Here is a 23,281-nt window from a genome sequence, read left to right on the forward strand (position 1 = left end):
TTTCAATAATAAAATAAATAAGTATATAGGTAACTTGAGGAGTGTACACTTTTATGAAATACAAAAAACCAATATTCTTCACGATTTTGGCTAACTAACTAATATACGTTCAGTTCTTAGTCTCTAAAACTCAACAAAGTTCATTGAACCTAATAATACGATGGTCTGATGGAAATTAAAATTATAAAATAAAACTTGAGACTCACCTAGATAGAAAACAAAAGTTATCACTCTGAAAACATGTGTACACTGAAAATTTGATTTATGGCAAGGATCACTCCAAAGTAGTCATTTTTGAATATATAAATCTTGAAAAACTATTAGAGAAATATTTTTCATATTTTAATTCATAACATTATTAATAAATCATCAATTAATTCACAAATAAATAACGACGTTGATAAATATTGATAAGCGGGAATGAAGAGGTGTGGGTTTATGAGGTTATCCGAGATAAGTGAATATACGGAGATTGGAACATGATTCTGTTGGTACTTAATTAACAAATGTTATCGTAGGTGTGGCAGCAGAATACCGTTCAATGGATCATTTATCTATTACAATTATCAAATAATCCATGGCTAGTCGATATTACCCAAGTTTGCCATCAGACTATTGAGTCATTTCCGTTGAAAAGGAGTCGTCGAAATTTTCAAAAAATGTATTTTTCACTGATACAATGATATATTTTTAAGCCAACGGAGTGGAAACAAGGTACTTATTACTAAAAGATTAAATATGAGTTTTCATTAAAAAAAAAATTATATTATTTATTACACTTCACAAATGTTTTTTTTTCCTCCTGCAAAACAAAAGTTGTGTTCTGACAATTTTATTTTGTTATTTTTAATAATGAACTTTTGTAATCGACCAAGAAGAAAAAAATTCATAATTTGAGATTTTATGTTTCAAGATAGGATACTAAAATCGAATCCGTCTGCAGATTTTCTTCAAAACTACCAGGCCGACTCTTTTATTTATTAATTTACCATTCTAGAAAAACAGTGTTTTAACTATGGAACGATTGTAAGTGAATCCTTTAACGTCACAATGAACACAAAACGTATTAGCGCGCTATAGTTTATTTTTTATTTGATAAAAAAAATTATTAAACAATACACTCTTCCTCTAGAGCTAAGAATATTAAGGATGTACGTATTCAATCATACCTTATGTACACATTAAATATAATTTTAAAAAAGTAAATATATTATTAATAACAAAATTTTAAAAACGATAATATCAATGATAAAATGGTATATGCACATCTCAATACACATAAGCAGATAAATGATTTAAATAATGGAAAAATAAATAAACAATGAAGGTAAAAAAAATTAAAATTAATTAAACAAAACAAAGCAAACAAAATCATCATGAACACAATCAACCATTGAGTTTCTGAGCTGTTTTTACAACCAGAAATTTGCACAAAAGTTCGTTAAACCCCACAGTTTTTCTTTTTAATTCTACATTTATTTTATATTTCATTGTTTCATTGCCTTTCGGTTAACCTTTCTAACAGTTACACGATTTGTCTAGAATTTTTACATGAATTATGATCCATTGTAAGAATAAATGTGAAGTTAAAAAATACACATATATTTAAAACAATTCATAAAATATTTCTTTTTTACCTTTTGCGGTTTCCACATTAGTAGTATCCCTTAAATTAATGAATACAATTCTATACATACTGTCGTACGACATAAGGCGTAAGATCAGTGAATGTTCATTCTCCTTTGACTGCGGTTTTGAAGGCGTCACCCAAATTGAGGTCCCAAGTTAGGCGTTGCGGGTAGATAACCATCTAGCCTTACTACATTACTTTTACTTTACTTTACTCTTACTTTACTTTAACGTTAGCATTACTACAGACAACCTGCTTTTAAATGTTAACTATCTTGTTAACTAATTTGTTCGTAATCATTTGAAGATGAAATTAAACTTGTTTCAACTTTTTTTTTTCCACCACTCCTCATAAGTTGCTTAAGCGCGAAGTTTTTTTAACACCCTTTAAAATAGAAGAGAACTTTGTCCCAAGGGAACTTCCCACTTTTGGCATCTCTTCTTATTTCCTCTGCCACTGAGAAAAGTTGTGTGGTTTACGGTGGCTCTCCTCGAGGACCCCAAGATAGGATGGAACACGGGACGTGTTGTTAGATTTATTTCTCGGTCCCACAGGGTTCCTCTGCCACAACTTGTTGCTGCCTTAAAGTGAGTTCATCCTTCGTTGTCCAGTAGTTTCTCGATTCTTCTTTTTCAAGAAGGCTATACGCCATGAAAGGCGTAAGAAAGTTATTTCATCACTCAGCATCCTAGAGTAGAAACTTTTTTGTAAGTTTCCTTCATCGCAACTATTTCTTCCCATATATGTATAATATGAATAAATAAATCAAAAAATGAAAATTATCGGTGTATTAACTTTATGTTACATGCAATTATTATTAATCGAAAAAAATGAATAAATTTCTTGAAATCGTGGTCTAATATGATATTTTATCAATTTCCCGATTCGCTTATTGTGATTTGTTGCTTATTTTGTGACGTTTTGTGTTTTTTTTTCTTGTTTTTTTTATCAAAAAATAAATAAATTAGTTTTCGTATAATGATATTAGCCCACAATGCACAATGTAAAATATCTCCTTACAAAGGATTTCCTCACAAAATCTTTAAAGATATTTGCCTGGGATTGAATGAACTGTATTTTTATTGTGGGGTTAAAATCACGCTGGTTCGTGAAACGAAATAAGCAAGTTAAATTGGGTTAGTTTTATGAAATTAGAGAAAATTACATAACTCGTATCTTATCTTTTACTTTTCTTATATTTCTCGTACCGTATACTGCATACATGGGAAATAATAATGTGAAAGGAAAGAAAAAAATAAGGAAAGATACAGACATATAAGACAGATCGGCCTCCAACCTGTAGTGGGGAAAGGCAAACTTTAAAATATAAAGCGAAAGTAATAATAATAATAATAATCTTTATTTATTCTGGGATTGATCCCTTTAGAATAATTTACAGGCGTCAAAATTAGGCTTTAGACCCTTAGAGTAAATTACAAAATAGAGATGAAATTACAAGATGTCATAACATAAAATAATACAGTGAATTTAAAAATATACAATTAAACAACCACAACTAACAGAATATATAAAATAATGATAAAACAGATAAAATGAAACCACTTGTCATATCATAAAACATAAGATGACTTCTGATAAAATGAAAAAAAAAAATGATAAAAAATCAAATACAAATAAACTAAAAAGTAATCAATGAACAGATATAATTTCTGTTAGTGTACATATTTACAATTATAAACGAAGATCTAAGACATAAAATACAGAAAATATATAAAGCTTTTTTGATACTTTCAATTATTTATTCAAGTTATTCTTCCAGCATTGGGTGGACAGAAAGTAGTCGAAGAAGTAATGCGGAAAGGCGGGGAAATTGATTTAAATGTTTAAAAATATTTGTAGCTTTAAATTATTTCCGAAATTAATACAGAGTTTAAGGTTGAGCCAACAAGAACTAAGAAACTCAATATACAATTTGTTTTTTTTTGTACTATAATTTTTGACAAATAAATGAAAATATTTCTGCAGTACACGATAAGGATATCATGTTTACCATCAATAGTATATTGCAATCTAATACATATATTCTAAATACGTTTGGAATGAAGATAAGTTATTTGAACCAAGTATTCAAGATGTATATTGGAAGCAGTTGCAGTATAATGTATGTTGTAGTTTATCCGGCCAACTGGAGCCAAGCGTTTTATTCCAGATTTTTCTCGCATTGAAGGGAGACTGTAATTTCTTTACACCATTGCAGGTGGGCAGATAGAAATACACTCGTCATGTCAATGGAGCAGGCATATTCCATGAATAAATTTCCAAGGAATTTGAATTCTATTGTATGGAATTTTTCTACATAATGTTGTGGAGAATGGAACCTTTACCTCGTGGTATAAACATAATAATGTTTCTTTTGTATCTTCTTATCGGATTATAATTAAAATAATTTATTAATTATATCTTCAAATTCATTGCATTAAATATTAAAAAAAATTCAAAGCCGAAATACATTTAAATTTAAAAATATTAGTGTTATCGGAATGGTACTTTGCAGAATTGGGAAAATTTTTAGATTATTTACTTGTACTCAAAATGTATGAGTACAGAGTACAATACTCCTACTCAAATCATTTCAGGGTAAACACAACGGGTTAGCAACGAAAAGTAAAGGAAAATCTATATTCAAAAATATATTATGAGTAATTGAAAATCATAGTGAGCACTGAAATCAATACCCAAAAAAAATTCAGTAAAGTATATGAGGACAATCAAATACGAAATTAGTCGATTTCTTTTTTAATACATAGTGTTTATGTACAATAAGTAATTGAAAAAAGAAAGAATAAGTTCCAGAATTAGAGACAAGAATGTATTTAAACTATTTCGAGCTCCTCGGTTTCCAAAAAAATTATTAGAATGAAGAATGAGGATATGAAAAACAGATATAAATTTGTCCACTAAATAATATAATATATGATTCTAGAATAATATATAAATTAGAGAGGGGAGCAGATTGGCTCAGTGAGTAAGACACTGTGCTCTAAACTGTAATGAATCTGGTTGTGAAAGATAATTTACTATGTTAGTGTAGCTACGAATCAACCCTGTGGGTTTGGAAGCCATTTAAGGTCCACCAAACTTCATAAAGTGAGAAACCTTATTTAGAATAAAATCTGGTGGTTGAGCAATATCATGAGCAAATCACCTCCCTGCACAACAGTTGTTCAACAAAAGGTATTTCCTTACAAAATATTGAACCCTTGACTATTGATGGATTGTAGCATTACAGATTAAAATTTAATTTAATTCATTACTAGTTTTGAGTTTGATGTAATCAATCACAAAAGTAATCATAATTGTTGGGTATCTGAAGGTTTGATTACACTTACTTCACTTGAAATCACATACTTTTTACTTAAAATCGAAAAGTGGGTAGATTCTCCACATGTTTGTATCATGTCACTATGTCACCTACAGCAAATTTACTTGTTGTATATATGTATATACAGTTGTAAATAACAATAAATAAATTATTGAAAAAAAAAATTCGAAAAAGTAAGAGTACTGTTTAACCAGTTTTGTTTTTGTCATGTTGGCTGTTTGAGTTAAATGGAATTAACCCTAAGCAAACATGAGTACATTTTGAGTTTTCATTAAAAACATTAAGTATTACTGAATACATCCTTTATATTTTCAAAGATTAAAAGTACTATTACTACTGGTTAAATTGATATTGTTACTTTCAATGTAATAAACTATTAATTTAAAAGGAAAATAGAAAAACGACATTTTAGCCTACATAAAACTGCCCTTTTTCACGAAATTTACTGAATAACAAAAGATTAAATAAAAATGAACATTTTATTTTTATTTAATTTATTCAATAAAGAGTTTTATAAAAAGACTTAGATTGTATTACTTGAAAAAATAAATTTCCAAAAAATACAAAATTTGAAAAAAAATAATATTAAAATGCTTTTATTTAGTTTCATCAGAATTTAGCTCTAGTCTGATTAACCGACCAAATTGTATTTTTTTTCAGATATGTAAACTCAATACAGTATTATGGTATTATTAATATATTATAATAATGAATCAACTTAATACAAATCTATCTATTTTTTTTTCTTTCATTCTCTCCCACAATAATCCTGTAAGAGAGTAGTATTGATTTTACGTGCATTGTGCATACTCTATGAGACCTTGTTACATAAATATTGCTTCCTATGCATTAGGAAACATTATGTCTAATATGTAATTGTAGCAAAATAAATGAATCGGCTCCTGGGCCAATATTGTAACCCCCGCCTTCTGTGGACCCAGTCCAACCCCTTATAATACCATATGGCAAAGGACCAGTTATGTTTATGTTTATATACTTAGGTATATATTAATATTGTTATGTATATTTACAATAAAGGAGTTAAGCTAAAAATGAATAAAAAAAAAATCATGAAAATAAAAAAACACTGAGAATAATTAAAATCGCAGTCATTGGATTTAAAATAATGTTTAGCTATAAATATAAGTTGCTCTTTGTACTTAAAATGTACTGAGACAGAGGCTAGGACAAATCGCCTTAGCAACCTCGTAACTGAAGCGGGACTGGTTCGATTCTGGCCAGGCCGGGTTGACTTTTATTTCGTGACAACCCCACGAAATGAAAACTTGACTCCAGGTTCAGAATAAGTTGATTTCTATCCTACAGGGCTCTCTGACTATAAAAACTTTCACTCATAACAGGCTTACTTCTAATTTAAATAACTTCATCGCTTGATATTGAAATTTTAGCCATATTATGTAGCCATAGTATTACAACCGGAATAAGTCATCTTTGAACTCATGTCATTTCACTATGACATGTGTATGTTTTTATTTTCACTAATTATATTCATTAATGATTTAAGAAATATATTGTATGTAGGATTAGTATTGCTATCGCACAAAATGTGAACTGTGTGTGACTAGCATAGCTCAAAATCGACAATCGGTACGAAGCTGAAATAATATATATATATATATATATATATATATAGTATATTCCTAGGATGTTTCAGCAACTTCTTAAAATCGACAAACCACAAGTGTAAGTTTATAGAATAGATTTTATCCTTTTTTTTTAAAGGATTTTCTCAAATACGGCTTTAATATTTTTGTTTAAACACAGTAAATCAATTTACAATTTAGTAGTATTTAACATCAGAAAGATTTTATTCTCTTTGAAATAGTCTTACAGGGATTAAATAACAAAATGTTGAAAAAAATTCCTCTAAAGTACCTGTAATTTTGTTTATTAATTTAATTGTATTCATTGTAAATAAACAGTTATCATTGTAAGCAATAATAAAAAAATATTAAACAATTTGATGAATAAGGAATGAAAGAATTCGGATCGGAAATTTCTGAGCTTTCCCCATCTCTTCCAGTCGCTATCATATTTACACAACTTCGTTATCATTTATTAAAATTTTGTATTCTTGGCAGAAGGTTAGTTGGCATAGGTTATTTTAATGTCAAGAAACCCAAAAATACGAATGATAATACGTGTGATGCTGAAATATTATATATTTTATATTTATATTGGAAGAAGATAGGTGACCGTATGATGTAGATTGTAGGAAGATAGTCCAAGTGTCGGTCAATAAAGTTATAAAAATAGTAGAAAAACTATTGCTTAGCAACATTTTGGCCTACTTTGCTGTGCTTTGTCAGGGCTGATCCTGATAGAAGGTTGCAGACTGAACAACTTTTTTTTTTACACCTGGACAAGATCAGGTTGTTCTTCAGGTTGATCAGGTTGATCTTGTTGATCAGGTTCGATCTTCTTTCAGGATCAGCTCTGACGAAGCCCTGCAAAGTGGGGCGAAACGTTGGTTAACAATAAGTAGTTTATTTTACCATTATTGACCGCCACCTGGACTGTCTTCTTACAATTTTATTTCTAGGTTATTCTCCTTTGAATTCAAATTGAATAATGTAGATTTAAGAACTATAAACCTGATTTAAATAAAAATAAATGATCCATATTTGTAATTTGTTGAATACTTTTAGTTCGAATCAAATAAAAGATGGTAGGGGAAGCAAAGTAACTTTTTTTCCCCCTCTTTCAACAATTACTTACGGAATGTCTCATCTACAAGGCTTTATGAAAATACTCGAATTATCTTCAAGACCCCTTAGGGCGGTTTTTAAAATTATTTTTCATCTCTTCTGCTGAATAATTACATTTTTTACATAAATTTCCTCGTCTAAATCTTTATAAAGAAACTTCTGAGATTAGAATAATCCATATCTTATAGCTTGCTAAGAATTTAAAAATTCATCTAATGAGGTAAGTGAAGTTATAATTCTCCCATTTATAACTTTCTTTAATTTACCTTATTTATCCATAATAACATTTCGGCCCCATCATCTGCTACAATACAATTCACAATAGCAAATTTAACATTATACATACCACATAACAATAATTCAACTTAAATATTATTAAATAAATTTCCTTATTATTATAATTTTCTCTGGTTACAAATTTGCTACATTATCAATTCTCCATATTTAGTCTACTTTGTAAAATCACAATAATGATTATTGTTGCCTACGGCTGTTAAAAAATTTCATTCGCATGTTTAAAACAAGGAGAAACTTTTAAAAAAATATTTTATTTTATTCATTCTATTAAGGTAATACTGATAATGTTGATGACTGAAGAATTACCTCTATGTTGAAAATTTCCATCCTCTATTTGTAATAAAGATAAAGTTTCTAGTAAGTTATGATATCTATGAAGTGTGTACTTAGTTAATTTGTATCAGTTATGAAATTGATTCCGTCTTCTATATTTTTAGTTATGTGTATATACTCTGTTATTTTCTTGCTTTTAGTGTAATTAACTATTTCTAATATTTGGTGATTTTTAAAATCAATATTCTTTAGGTTTTATGCTCTGCTGGGCCAGTCCTGCAGTGTTAATATTTTAACGTTTTTGGAATTTCCTTTGTTGCTCAATTCTGGTTTTTAATTTTCTGATGCTTCTCCAATATACCCTTCACAATTTTGACAATTAATCTTACATATTGTATTTTATTTATCATTTTTTTCACATAATTCAGGTAATTATCTAATTTATTTTTATTATATAACCCTAATTTTAGATTATTGTGGTCATACTTTATGAATGTGGTTTCAATTTTATTAGTCAATACTGGTACATAATTCATTCTAAAATATTTATAAATATTATTTTTATTGATTTTATGTTTGTTTTGTCTTGTGTATCTCCATTATCTGTTTTTCTATTATCTTCATTTCTCTAAATCAGTGTATAAAAAAACACAAAAATATAAATACAGTGGTAATTTAAATAATGTTGTGTATTTACGTACATAGCTAATGTAACTAACGAAGTGATTTGTTCACAGATGGGACTGGTGGATTCGACGATTATACGGAAAATGACCTACAAAATATATTTGAAGCCGCGCAAAAGTGAGTATTTGTGGTAAAGGTTTTTATTAAATATATAATTATTCCAATTAGCTAAGCTGTTCCCCTAAAATGAGAAAAAATAAATAAATTAGAAGGTCATAATAAGTATAATCAATTTGAATATGACGATCAGGTTCATTTTTTATAATTTTATCTGGAATCAAATTTGAATTTTGTATGTTGTGTAATGAGGGCAAAAAAGAGGAACGCTATCGGTAAAATAAATACAATTTTGACATTCTTTAGTTTATGGTCAAATTCACAAAATAGTTACATGAGTTATGTTTAATGTTCAATTTTCGTTGCCGGCTTTGTTTAGTTTTGGAGAGTATGTAATTAAAATTTTAATCAATTTTAGAATGAATAAATATCTATTTGAAGGGTAATTTTCGATTGTTATTTTACATAATATTCATAAATGTAATCATTAGTTAAAGTAATTGAATATTTTAAGACTCCTATGTTCAATGACTGATGTCCGCCATTAACCAATCACAATTTAGGCACCAAGTTAGATTGTCTTCTAAACACCTAAAAAAGGTTAATTTGTTTCATTTGAAAAATAATTTTATCTCTATTTATTACTTAAATTTAATTTACAGAAGCTAAAGATCGTATATATATATTAATTTATATTATTAGATTATATAAATATTTTCTTAAATATAAATCCAATAAATAATTTTTAATAAATCGTTTAAATGATAAATTTGAAAAAAAAGAATATATTTTTTAAAAAAATTAAAAAGAGGTAATATAAGAAGGAGAAAAGAGCAAGATAATATGAGAACAAATTATACTAAAATCTATCAATAACATATACTTAAATAAATATTTTTAAAACATATTATCACCTCTTGAAAGAAATAGATTTCTTGAAAGTATAATAACTTCTAGGAAACAATGAAAAAAAAAATTAAAAAAAAAAAAAGATTGTTATAAAATTGAAATCATATTCATGCTTGAGCTTTGTGGAAATGTAATAACTATATTATTTATTAAAGAGAGAATAGGTTATTTAAATAAATTAAAAATAAATCTTTTGTGATTAAATGTTAGAAAACATATAGATTCAAACCGATTATATAACGTTTTGTGGATTAAATTCGTTTATTTAATGCTCGTTACATGTATTGAGACAATTAATATTACCTAAATTCTGTTGAGTTGGAGGAAATATAAAAAAACAAAACAAACAAAAAACGTGTTTTTTGTACTTTTAGACTTGGCTGGATATGTATGGAAGAGAGAGACTTTACTCTCTTCATTATATAACCTCTTTAGTTTAAAATCTAAAAAGAACACGGGAATAGGTTTGTCCGTTGGCGTCTATCACGGCAGTCTGCATTTAACGTGTGCTGTCTATCATGACACAGTCTGCCTTGTTCATGTACCGTCTGTCATTGCACAGTCAGTATTGTACTGATACTGCAGTGTAAGACATGCATGTCGTGGCACAGTGTGCACAGCACATATGTTTTCTGACATAGCACAGTCTGTGCTATATATGTACTATCTGCTCTAGCACAGTCTATATTGGACATGTATTGTCTTTCGTGGCACAGTTTACATTGTAAATTTACGGTCTGTCGTGGGACAGAAACATAGACTACTAGTCGAAAATGCGTTTTTGCAACTTAAAGGGCTCTGAATTGAAAAGATCTAATCAAAACATCTGTCCTGGTTACTAAATCTTCCTTATAATTAGATTAGATTTCTTTAAATAAACATTTATAGATTACTTATCCCCGATGGTGGTAAGAATATAAAAATTTTTATTATTGAAAGAAACATTCAAACAGTAAAAGTTGCTTATAGCAAAACTGGTTGGTACCTGAAATTTCAATGAGGTATATTACATCTGAAATAGTTTATTGCATAATTAGAGTTCATAATTAGAATTAGTATGATTTATAATTATAGATAACCTATTTCGAAACCACTAGCAAAACAATAATATGAATAGATTATTTTCACTACCTTATATAAATGCTAGAACTAATATTAATTCAACGTTTTAATAATACAAATGAGTCCTACTGGAAATATGTTATGTGACAAGAACACCTAAACAAATTATTTTTCTAATAACTTAAAAGGCTCTGACATTATTCTTGGGGACTGTAAAAAGGGTCTTATAAATGGATTTTCTTTTTAATATAAGTTCTACTTTCCTTCTTTTCTCGTCCAATTTCATTACTTTAACATTTGGATTACTTATTAATTTTAAAGAGATGAAAAAACGTTTTAGTTATTTTTTTCATGTCGTATAGTTTTTATAAATTAAGGTCAGCCATAAATTAAAGACGGTAATTCTGAAATGGAGTTCTGAACATCATATCTAATTATTACCATCGGAATTTATTAAATAAAATTATAGTTTTAAGTGGAATATGATTTAATTATTCGGAGCGCACACTCATAAAGTACCCCAGTTTTAATTTCATATATAAATATTAAATACTAATAAAACTCACAATTAAAAGCATTTCCTTGCCTAGGATATTTTTTTACTTGAACTGTATATTCTCATTTCATTTACTTACTAGGTTTAAAACTGTCAACACGATTTGTCAGTATATGATACGCCCCTGTCTTAATTTTTGATTCTGTTGATTTATTTTGTTTCTAGAGCACTCTATCTTTTTTTTCTCGATGTTAGAGGATTTTTTTTTTTTTAATGTTTCAGAAGTAGGAAACATGTTTCCGCGAGGATTATTTGTAGCTTACGATTTAATGAATATTCTTATTACATCCATTTTAGACAATCCTCATCTGTTTTTTTTCAAAACACAGGTTACGAACATCATTCATATTCCCTAATCTCTCTATCCATAGATTAACGATATATTTTTAATCCTTCTCTGAAGATTGTATGACTTCAAACTTATTCCCCACTTCTAGTGTGAACTGATTTTTAATTATAGCGAGTATGTCGGTCGATATAAGATATGTCACAATCTCAGAAGAGGAGATCATAACACATAAAACAAGGCCATCCTTCTCGGTCGGACCCGCCCCACTAAGATCCCTAGGGAGGGGACTTTAGGATAGTCAAATATTTAAAAAGAGCCTGAAATTGAAAAACGGCGTTTACATTGCACCAAAGCATATTAGATTTTTTTTTTTAGTTTTATAGAGTCCGAAAACATGGGTTAATACCAATAAAAATAGTTTAAATTGCTCGTTATAAAACGAAATTATACGAAACGACATCATACCCTGGTGACCCTTGGCAGATTCTATTGAAATAACACTCTGTGTGTAGATTCTAAATAAAGGGACAGACACTTCATCTAACACGCCTCAGTTAACCTGAGAAAGCACCTCCAAAGTGCCTAACCAATCTATCTAATGTATAATGCAGGGGGATGTTTTTAGATAGTTAGTTTTCCACTTGATATATTAGTAGCATTTCTTTTAACAAAATAATTGTTACACCAAACCATTAATCATACTTAAAACAACCAAATTAAATCTGAATCAATAATGATCAGATTTTATACTAATTTTTATCCACGTTTTAAAATTCCAATATATTTATAATTATTAAAGAACATAATTGGTTGCAAGGATAATGAGATACACATTTTGCTGCCATATATGCGTGTCATTTTTTCCGAGCATCGAATTGCTTCATTGATGTTTGTATAAGAACATAAAATTAACATAAACAATGTTTTGTAATTTTTTTTTAAATTTGATTTGGAGCCAAAATAGGTTGCATAAAATATTAAAAAAAAGATCCTTTGGGCGCTGCATTGTAAATTTGAATCCTTAATGCACCACTGTCTTTAAAATGCAGAGAAACGTTATAATTGAGTTGGATCAAAATTTTAAGAATTTATTTTAATAAAATAAATGGAATTTAAGATCTATTTGTAATCAGCTGGTATATTCACATACAAACACGGAAGTTTGGAACATCTACAGACAGGAAAAACCTATTCTGTTATGTAGTCAAGAAATACTCATCTCAACAAACTAAAGTTGAAATTTGAGTTGTTCTTTCTTTTAAAACTTTTACAATGTTATATTAAATTTTTTGCAAGTACCGAGGAAGATCCAATTCAAGTCCTTAGGGAATTCAATTTTTTACTAATTTTGTTTGAATTATTAAAAAAGGCAAACTTCAGTTTCAAGACCGTCAGGTTTAGAAAAAAAATTATTTTATATATATTTTTTTTTTACAATTTTCCACTCAAAAGTTTGTGACTTTTCATTTACCATTTCTCCTTCTTTAATAAAATATATATAGCTTGCTACATTTCCAGATTTTAATCAACACTCCACAGATTTGTTATTATTGATAATATTTCAATTATTTATCGTGATAATGTAAATCTGATCCAATCGAAACTTTCATTATAATTTTTATTTCCGTTGGAAAGATCATTAATTTGATTTTCAAATTCATATGCATAATTTGGCGCTCGGTCGTAAAACATGGTATCTGACATTTTTTGTAGATTGAAGATTTGGCATCGTTGACTTTTTAAGTCTGATTTCACAAATTGTTGAAAAAATATTTAGGAAATTTATTTTTAAACATAATAAAAATCATATGTTATGTTTAAGGTAAAACATTTTAACATTTTACAATTCAGTTCATTTTGTCGGTTACCATATTTTATGACTGCCTCATATCTTGAAAAGTAATTTTTTATTTTTGACGTGACAACGTCTTATAAATCATTTTGCGGGATGCCATGTTAGAAAAAGTGTCCCGTAACGGAAATTGACTTCGTTTAACATATGGATATTATATCATATGTATAAAAATTAATTAATGTATAACCAAGCAAAAATAAATATCTGAATTCAATATGTGAACTGGTTTATTATTTCAAATATATAACATTGGATTGATTTTAATTTATATTTATGTAATATTAGCATAGAGTATACGTTGTCACGGAAACATGTCGCCTCGGCGCTTCGCGCCGAGGCCTACACGGGCACGGTTTTTTTATTCTTAGGTCGATTTCAAAAGTCCATTTTTTTTAACACATGTATATTACACATACATATCATATGTTATAAATTAAAAAGTAAAATGTTTTATCAACTCATTTATACATACATTCATTCGTTCCTAAAAACGCTTTAAAGTAAGTAGACACTTAACGTGTCTCTTATCCAAAAACGTAACATAATTGAATTTTCACAGGAAAATAATAAAAATGAATTAGCCTGCTTAGCTAAGAAAAACTTTCTGGAAACGTATTAATTACGGTCTCGTAACTCTAAATAGTGCTTGCTTCAAATTGAACAATAATTTTTGCGTTAATTGACCAATATGCAATATGCACAGGAAGGTGAAGAAATATACTTATTTTTTCTTTTCTAGTTATTTCTCATTTAAAATGAATAAGTTTTTTCTAATGTGACTGCTATGATGGAAACCCAGAGGGTACTGTATTCTAGCTTAACATAAGAAATAAGTTTCTCTTTACATTCGTTCCTGTTACTAAGGTTTCTTTTATATTGCGTGGTTGAATTTCTATTGAAATTTTATTGTGCCAGAAACATTCTTGAGAATTATAAATTCCAATCACGGGATGTTATGTTCGAGAATTTCTTAAAAAAAAAAATGTTTTACTCTTATCTTTATACATCTTTTTGAACAAATTATAACAAAAAAATGTTATTTTATTGAAACAAAAAAAGATAGCTTAGTGATTAAAAAAAAACAGAACACTCGACTCCTTAGCATTTTAAAGATTCAAAACAGATTATTTTTATATTAAGCTGATTTGAGAATTATTCTGAAAGCTCTTGAAATTACTTTGTATTCATGAAGTACATAACAGCTCAAATCAAGTAACTTAATACTGATATATACTGAAGACTACATGATATGTTCCGACGAAATGTTTCGATGTTTCCTTAATAGCTTGGGATATTGTTTTATTGAAGGAAAGGACTTAAAAGCGAAGTAGCAATTTATTGTGTTATTCAGGGTATGCATTCAAAAAGCAAGGAATTTGAGGGATGCTATCCACGTGTGGTTTCATTAGAGATGCTAAAACCTCAATTTACCTACCAACAGAAATAATATTTCATACATAAATCAGATTTTTTTCAGAAGGGCAACAAATAATAACTGGTACCTCAAATAAGATATATTTTTTGTTCATACTACTATATACTATCCAAAATTATTCTAGCAAAGTCATAGATACCTGTTCTGGATTTTTAAGATAAGCCCTTTCAATTCGAATTCATATAAAAAGAAAGACTTTGGAACAGATATCTTCTTACAGCGTTCAGAAAACAGCATTAAGCTGGATGTTATTTTAGGACTAAGAACATAGAATCGTAAGGCACTAAGTCTTTCAATTAACCTCAAAATGAAAACCATAAAAATATTCCCTCTCCGCCAGAGTTTTCTCCCAGATACCAAAAATATTTTCAATTCGTCCTGTACTGGCAAATGGATTGCAAGGATCAATATTGGCACCCTTATTATTCATTATATCGTTGCCTTAGTTATACAGAAACGAATTTTCCAAAGCCTTCTAAATGTATAAGTTTCTCCGTAAGTATAAAATATAATTAACTCCAAAAAAAGATTGACTAGCTGTGATTCTCAAAATATCACTGTCTATCAGAAGTCTCAAAGATTAACATTGGATATTAAAATTTCTCTATTTTGAAACATTATAGAAAATGTCCACATTTTTGAAGAAGTTTATTTTGAAATAAATTGTCAGTTTTCTTATAAATTACAAGTAATTATAGTTTTAAATTTTACCTTTTATTTTAATCAACTGACAGAGAAGAATTTCAAATTTTAGAAATCACTGACATTTTGAGTTATTAAAACCGCCTTTCATTATTACAATTTGTTTATTTAAGTCGTTTAAAAAGAGATTATATATGGCGTGATTACAATTTAATTGACTTTTATAATTAAATGAAGTTACAAAAACATTTTATATTGAAGAGTATTGGCAATGAACTTAAAATTTAATAAAATAGTAATTAAAATTTATGTTACCAAAACTTGAAAATAATTAACTCTAATATTAATTTTTAGTAAATACAATTGATATCACACTTTTAGATGTTTGTAATTCAATCAACTCAACTTTAGCATTTGGCTGGCCAGCTAGTAATTCTGTAAAAATTTGTTTGCCTTCTTTATATTATAATTCTTTATAATATATTCTTTATATTATTGACAAATATTTATTGCAGAATCTATTACTTTTTTTTAATATTTAAAAATGTCATATTTTATTCTATTTAATGTTTACTTCCAGTTCATTATTTTTTAAATTTTTTTAAACTTAATTTTACTATTCTTCATCATATTATTAAATAAAATATAATTATTTAACAAATATAAAATTAAAAAACAAAATGAAGATGGATTGGTACTTGAATACTTATCAAAGATATGTCAATTTACTATACTACTCCTAGGTCAATTTATTCTTGAAATAAAATTGGCATTTACAACCAAAGTCAATTGCATTACAGGGGTTATAAATGACACAATGATGGATTGACGGAGGCAAACAGATACGCCGGTAAATCACTTGTTAGGGATAAAAAATAAAAACACCAAATTGGACTGGTGATGGTTTATGGCTTCGGAATTCAATCTTTTCATTTATGGGAACGTTCTCCTCAGCCGCCCACTGAGCCATGTCAAAATGTCTTCTAATAATCTATTTTCGGGCTCATCAGTTTATTTGAAAAAATGTTGAGCCGGAGCCATATTAAAAATTGACGTTTCTTGTCATTTCAAAAGAATAATTTGTTTTATTTTTTTTTAAATATTATTAAGAAGTGTACGCTGATTCAGTTACAATATCAACACTGAAAAGTTCTAAACATTTTTGTCCTATATATATTCGGAATTAAATATTATGATATAAAGGAAGACCAAGGAAATCGCAGCAGTTAGTTCTAAGAAAAGCAGAAGAAGTTTATGGCCTTATTTTTTATTCCATCGCTACAAAAGACTGAACTGAAGCTCAATATTCTACAATAAGTTGGTGGGATATACCTGTGATCAATTGACAATAATGTAATGTTTTATTGCGCAATTTTCTACTGTGAATTTCAGGAGATGGATAGAGACCTATTTTGTTGCTCAATCAGCTGAGTAGTGGAATCGATACCTATTTATCATGCATTAACGTTTTGGAGAGGTGTAGGAGACATTTCGGTCCTTTTTCACACATTTTCCAATAAATTCAGTAATTGCATCAAACTAGGATCAGCTGCTAATACTGCACCACATATTTATTAATATTAATTATTTGCTTTAGTAGATTATATTACTATAATTATTATATCACATATTAATTAATTTATAATGATAGTACAAGAGCCGAGAAGAAAAAAAAAGGCAGTTATCTCACACCAATTTCTGATTACTATAATGAAAACTATGTATAATTACCATTTTTTTTTCATAGAAAATATAGTCCCAGAATATGTGGAGCCATCGGTGGCGCCTTGCTATATCTGCAGATAGGTTTGCATCAATCGAAGTGTATACATTTCATTACATTGCCTGGAGCTGGATATACATACGGTGGCAGTTCCTGTAATAAAACAATGAATGTGGGAGTACTACAGAGTGGGCTCTTTTCTCACTGTATCAATATGAACAATTGAATGAATCAACGCTTTGGAAAATTTGATAGCTTTTACTGATGATACAGTTGTTTCTCTTCACAATGCGCTCTCATCAAATTGTTTATAGATAACATAGTAGGGTTAGAGAAAATGTTAAAAAAGGAATATTCATACAAAAATTAGGAATATAACATTAAACATATTTAGTTGTTTCGTAGAACGATACTTAATTTTTCTTTCTTCGTAAAAGTTCGTCTTGCCCCACAGCATCCTTTAACAATACCCCGCTTATTCCTGTCAAACGAATCAGTTACTTAGGACTAAATCTGAAAAAAACGTCTGACATAGAATCCTCATACAAGACTGAAAAGACAGGAAACTGCTCGTCGATTCCGACTATTACATCATTTACTAGATAAATGGTCTAAACTTCCAATCCATTACAAAATACTGAACTAAATGACTGGTATAAGGTCTAGCTGGACATACGGAGTTGAGCTATGGAGTGGTTTAGTTTCCACTAAACCATCGAATTCCTCCCGAATCCAATCCTTACAGTCCAAAATCCTTAATGCTGCTTACTTTGTCACAAATGAATTCATCCATCAGGACCTCAATGTCCCTCCCATATGTTGCCGATTGGGCCAGAACCAAATACCAATTTTTCCATGATAAACTTCTTAACTACTCAAACCAACTCGTTTCTACCTTGGCTTCTCCTTCATTACTGAATAATCCTCCTAGGTCTCTGAAAAGATGATGGCCTCGAGATCTTCTCCTCTAAAAATGTTTTTGGAGTTCTTGTAGTATGAGTAGATTCTCCACATGTTTGTATCATGTCATTATATCGCTTACAGCATATTTACTTGATGTATATATATTTATACAGTTGTAAATAGCAATAAATAAATTATTACAACAAAATTTTCTTAAGCTCTATTAAAATTAAATTAAAAAAATAAAAATTTAGTCTATTAAATTCTAATTATTATTAACGTAAATTTTATTAATGAACACACTTTAAATTCTACTTTGTAATTTTTTTATGGAGTTTTAAAACTAAAAAAAAATGTAAGAAATACAAAACATTAGTTGTTGTTGTTGTTGATTGTTGCTTAAAGGCGTAAAACCCTCTGGTCATCAACGCCTATGGGATGATAAAAGTAAAAAAAATAAAATAAAATAATAAAATAAATAAAAAATAGAAAAATAAGAAAAAATTGAAAAATAATTTTAAAAAAAAAAAAATAAATAAAAAACATAAAAATCGAAGAGGAGTTATAATTTATAAAGAAGGCGATGTGCTTTTAAAAATTCAAATACTCGTGTAATTTTAGCTTCCTCATCTGCGAGAGTTTCGGATAAATTTGGGGTCAGTCCTATCCTGTTTATTATTGGCAAATAGGGAGTACACTCTTCGAAAATATGTCTAATCTAAAAACATTAGTTTATTTCTTGACAAAACATGATACCGAGTCATTCCAAGTCAATTCAACATACTTTTGACCTTAGATCTCATATTTCCTTAAAATTTAGCACAGTTGTTATATTGGCAAAGACTTCGGAAAATGTCAAATTTTACTGTTATTTTTTTTTAATTAAACAGCTGTGAATTGTCGTGAAGGGGCTAAAACAGAGAACGATATTAATTATTAAAACGCTGATAATAATAAAGTTGTCATTAAAATAAATATATCCCAGACAAATAATGATTGATACAGACTAATGATTCCAAAGTTCTTTAAATCAGGAAATTTCTGTTTCTTCAAGTTCTGAAGGTAGAATGAGAGAGCTTGTGCCAGCTTGCTAAGATCCCACGAATGTCAAATTCAAACCCTCGTATAACTTTTTGAATGGACCGCAGAAAATATTATTAAGCTTTGCTTATTGAGTTTAAGGAAACTATTTTGATACTACATTGTCTATTAAAGGATTGCACCAATATATTCATTACCAAAAGTTTATCAAAAATACTCCTGAAAAACTTTTCAATGGAATCAGAAGCTTGTGAAAATTAAGCGCCCAAACCAGCTGATTTAGCACTTAGCTTATTAACTGAATAATTATAACATCTGGGTTATATTTCTTTTCATGCAATCTTCAATATTAGGTATGTTTTAATTGATATGAATGAAGAGTTGAATTTATGAGAGTGAAGCGTTAGTTTTTTTTTTCATTTATTTATTTATTTTAATTCTTATTGTGATCATTCATCACTATTACCTATTGTTCACAACTGTGGCAGATTGTTATATCTATCAATAAATAAAAAGTAATATGAATATAAAAAAATGGATATTTATATCCGTTTAGCCGGATTAGCCATAGAACACAGTTTAGGAGTTTTTGAAGATGTCTGTTATATATATTTGTGTCCTCTGCTATATTTGGGTTCTTCCAATATTCTTGGGTTCTTTTTTTTAGAAGTTCTGAAATTCGGCATGCAGGCGTTTTATAGAAAGTAAAGTTTCATAAAAGTGGGATGAATCTAAATCAAAATTTAATCCTCTTCAAATGCACACCAATTTTTAATCTCCAATATATATCTCCAATGATATGAACAGATATATTAGACCTAATTAAGAAGCAAAATTCGTCACATAATTGATAAAATAATTCGTTATTCGAAATTTATATTAATTATAATAATGATAAAAATAAGGCAGTAAATCAAATTGAATAAAAGAATGTGTAGAATATATATAAAAAAAGATTATATAATTTTTTAATTGTTAATAAAAGTAGAAAGAAAAAAGTTGGAAACATAATCACATTATCATATATATGTATCATCTTTTAACAATAAATTATTCAAAGGATGTATTTAATTCTCAATATAACTTTTCTCAGCAAGGATTGAATAGAAAAAAAAGTGGTGCACCGCAAGGAAACGAGGATTAAATAAATGGTGTACAACGAGGAAAGGAGTATTGAATGAATAAATTAATGGTGTACTGAAATGAAGCGAGGATTGAATAAATAAATATTTGGTGTTCCGAAAGGAAATGAAGATTGAATAAAAAAATAAATGAAGTAACGCAAGGTAGTGAGGGTTGCAATTTTGTATATGAATTTCATTTCAAACTAGTGATAAATAAAAAAAGTAAGGATTCCTTAAAATATGTATTTGCAGCGGTGCAGAGTTCTATATAGTAAACCTAGTCTTAAAAAAAAAGTGATATAAACGTGATAGGATCATTGCATAAATATAAGAGTTTCTATCATTGCTATATAACAAAATAACAATAGGCCCAAGAGTACAAGGAATAAACACAATTATAATTTTAACAGCCATGGCAGGAGCAACGTTACGCTAACTTGTACAATGCTTGTCAAAGTAACACATCTCAAAATCCTGATTGATTAAATTGCTCTCCCTACAAAATTAGAGAAATCAACATCTTGGAAGAACGTTACGAAGTTTTTACCAGCTCGATTCGCGCGTTCTATTTTGCTTCCTGGAGCACTCTCACTTAGCAGAGTGGCTAAATAGAGTTTTGAGCTGATTGGGATTAAGTTTGCTCAAGTTGGACCCTAATACAGCTTCCATGTGATGTGGTGGCTCTATAGGATCCTTCGCAAACACTGCCGCGTCACCCGACTCGAGTCGAGGCTAATCAACAAGCTCGGGTTCCATAATGGCTTTCCATTAAGTTCCCAAAATCCTGCCAACGGTGCCTCCTAAATACTTCTTTACAAATCCATCATGCGTCTCTACATCCGGATTATATTCGGCTCTATCAAATGGAGATTTGCGAGTGACGTAATTTTAAGCAAAGATAAATTAACTTGGAATATATTTCAAGATAGCGTCTTTTGGCTTCTATTAACGTATCTTATGTATCCAAAATGTGGGTGATTATCAGAAGAAGGGCAACATTATTAGATCAAGTAGATATCTTGAAGACTGCCTGTCCCAAAATCCTAGTTTTTTAAAAAGAATTTTCTACATTTAAGCTGAACAGAAAAAAAAATTAATAAACAAATTTGATAATTTTTTCATTTTGCAGGCTGATGATTATATTTATTTTTGTGGGCAATTTAGAGAGTACAGAGTAGAATGGGACTGTGTGCATTAAAATAATCCCTTACTGGTAGAAATTATAATAGTCTAGAGACTGCTGTGCCTTATTTTCCTCTTCTTAAATGTAAGTAGATTTTTGTGCCCTTAACATATTTAGTTTTTTAAACACGATTAATTTGTCGTTAACAAAGGTCCTTTATTTATTCTAATGGTCCCTTTGAATGAATATGTAGTCCAGAAAGAAGGTTGAAGCGACGATACTTAAAATAGCTATGTTGAGTATTCATGACTAACTCCAGACAAGCAGCAACCTCCGATCTGATGATCAATTTACAAGATCTTCTTACTAGGAAATTGGCATTAAACTACCCCTTAGTTTTGAAATATGGTCCAAATGGAGCGAAATATCAGCGGAAATAAAGGGAGCATGGCTTTTACGAGAGCCCCGGATCCAGGTAAAATTGAGCTCTATGGACACATACAAAAGTCATCCGGGTGGACTAAAGGTGCATATATGCATACATGAGTTTGTTAATCAATATGCAGTCACTTTCTGCAAAGTTAATACCGGAGCACTCGTTAGTAATTTGCCTTCCTTAGGTAGCGGCCGGCACTGTTTACATCGGGACCTGCTCGTGCTGTACTGCAGGTGTCCCGAGTGTATTTTACGACTATGATAATAAAAATTATTAGTGTGGAAAAGGGGGGCTGAAAATTGTGATACTTTTCTGGCGATAACAACATGCATGTATATATTTTCCTTAAACTTCAAAAGTATTAATCCCTGGAGGGGCAGATGATGTTGGTGTGTTAGTCTAAATTATTTATCTATAATAATATAAAAAAAGAGCATTGGGGTCTCATATATTCTATTGGCTTATCTGAATGACGTCTTTTAGCCGCTTCCCTCGTCTAGGTGTGCTGTGGGCGCAATGGTGAAGACCATGAATAATCGCCTGGTGTCTGAAAAGACGTCCTTTTCTCTCGGTGGCTGGCTAGCGTGTCCTGGACTCTGATGGAAGTGGCAGGCCAGGTCCTAGCTTGCATGGTGCAGAGGCTGGGGCGGCATTGCAGTCGCGGCGTCTTCGGGGCCTTCCGGTGTCCGCGGCAAGGGGGGGGGCATCAGAAAATGAGATCCCCGACCCCGACTTTTATATAAATTTAAAAAAAATGGTAAAATAGGATTACTTAAATCAGACAGGCACCATTAGGGTCCATAACAATCTCCAGAAATTTCTGAAACGGAAATCATCAAAAAAGGCATTTTCTGTCGAAATGTGAGCATCGTGTGAGTACAAAACAGTAGACCGATAATTATTTTGAAATTTTTCACACAAAATTAAAATTTTAATTTCTGTTTTATATATAAAATTAAGTGTTTTAATTGATTGTAAAATTTAATGTTTATAATAAATAATTTTAATACTAAAAAATAACACTCATTAATTATTTAACCTCCTACTAAAGAATTACTATATTACTGTTTGGTCCTTGATTAGTCACTGAATGTAATCCAGCTCCAGTGATGGTCAGCACTAACCGTGCTCTGTCCCCTAAAACCGTTTCGGCCGGGAGTATTCAGA

At 29.4% G+C, this 23,281-nt stretch overlaps 1 protein-coding gene across 3 annotated transcripts in view; it reads left to right on the plus strand.

Moving 5' to 3' along the window:
* Positions 1–23,281, plus strand: part of LOC106691479 (U8-agatoxin-Ao1a) — a 143,735-nt gene that overhangs the window by 102,588 nt on the left and 17,866 nt on the right. For all 3 annotated transcript variants that reach the window (XM_014437266.3, XM_014437267.3, XM_014437268.3), the window contains exon 3: positions 9,010–9,076. In XM_014437266.3, coding sequence (XP_014292752.1) covers positions 9,010–9,076 — 67 coding nt within the window. The remainder of the gene's footprint in view (positions 1–9,009; positions 9,077–23,281) is intronic.

Source organism: Halyomorpha halys, unplaced genomic scaffold (assembly GCF_000696795.3).
Source record: "Halyomorpha halys isolate HHAL.00 unplaced genomic scaffold, Hhal_1.1 Scaffold2401.1, whole genome shotgun sequence".
NCBI classification, from domain to species: Eukaryota; Metazoa; Arthropoda; class Insecta; order Hemiptera; family Pentatomidae; genus Halyomorpha; species Halyomorpha halys.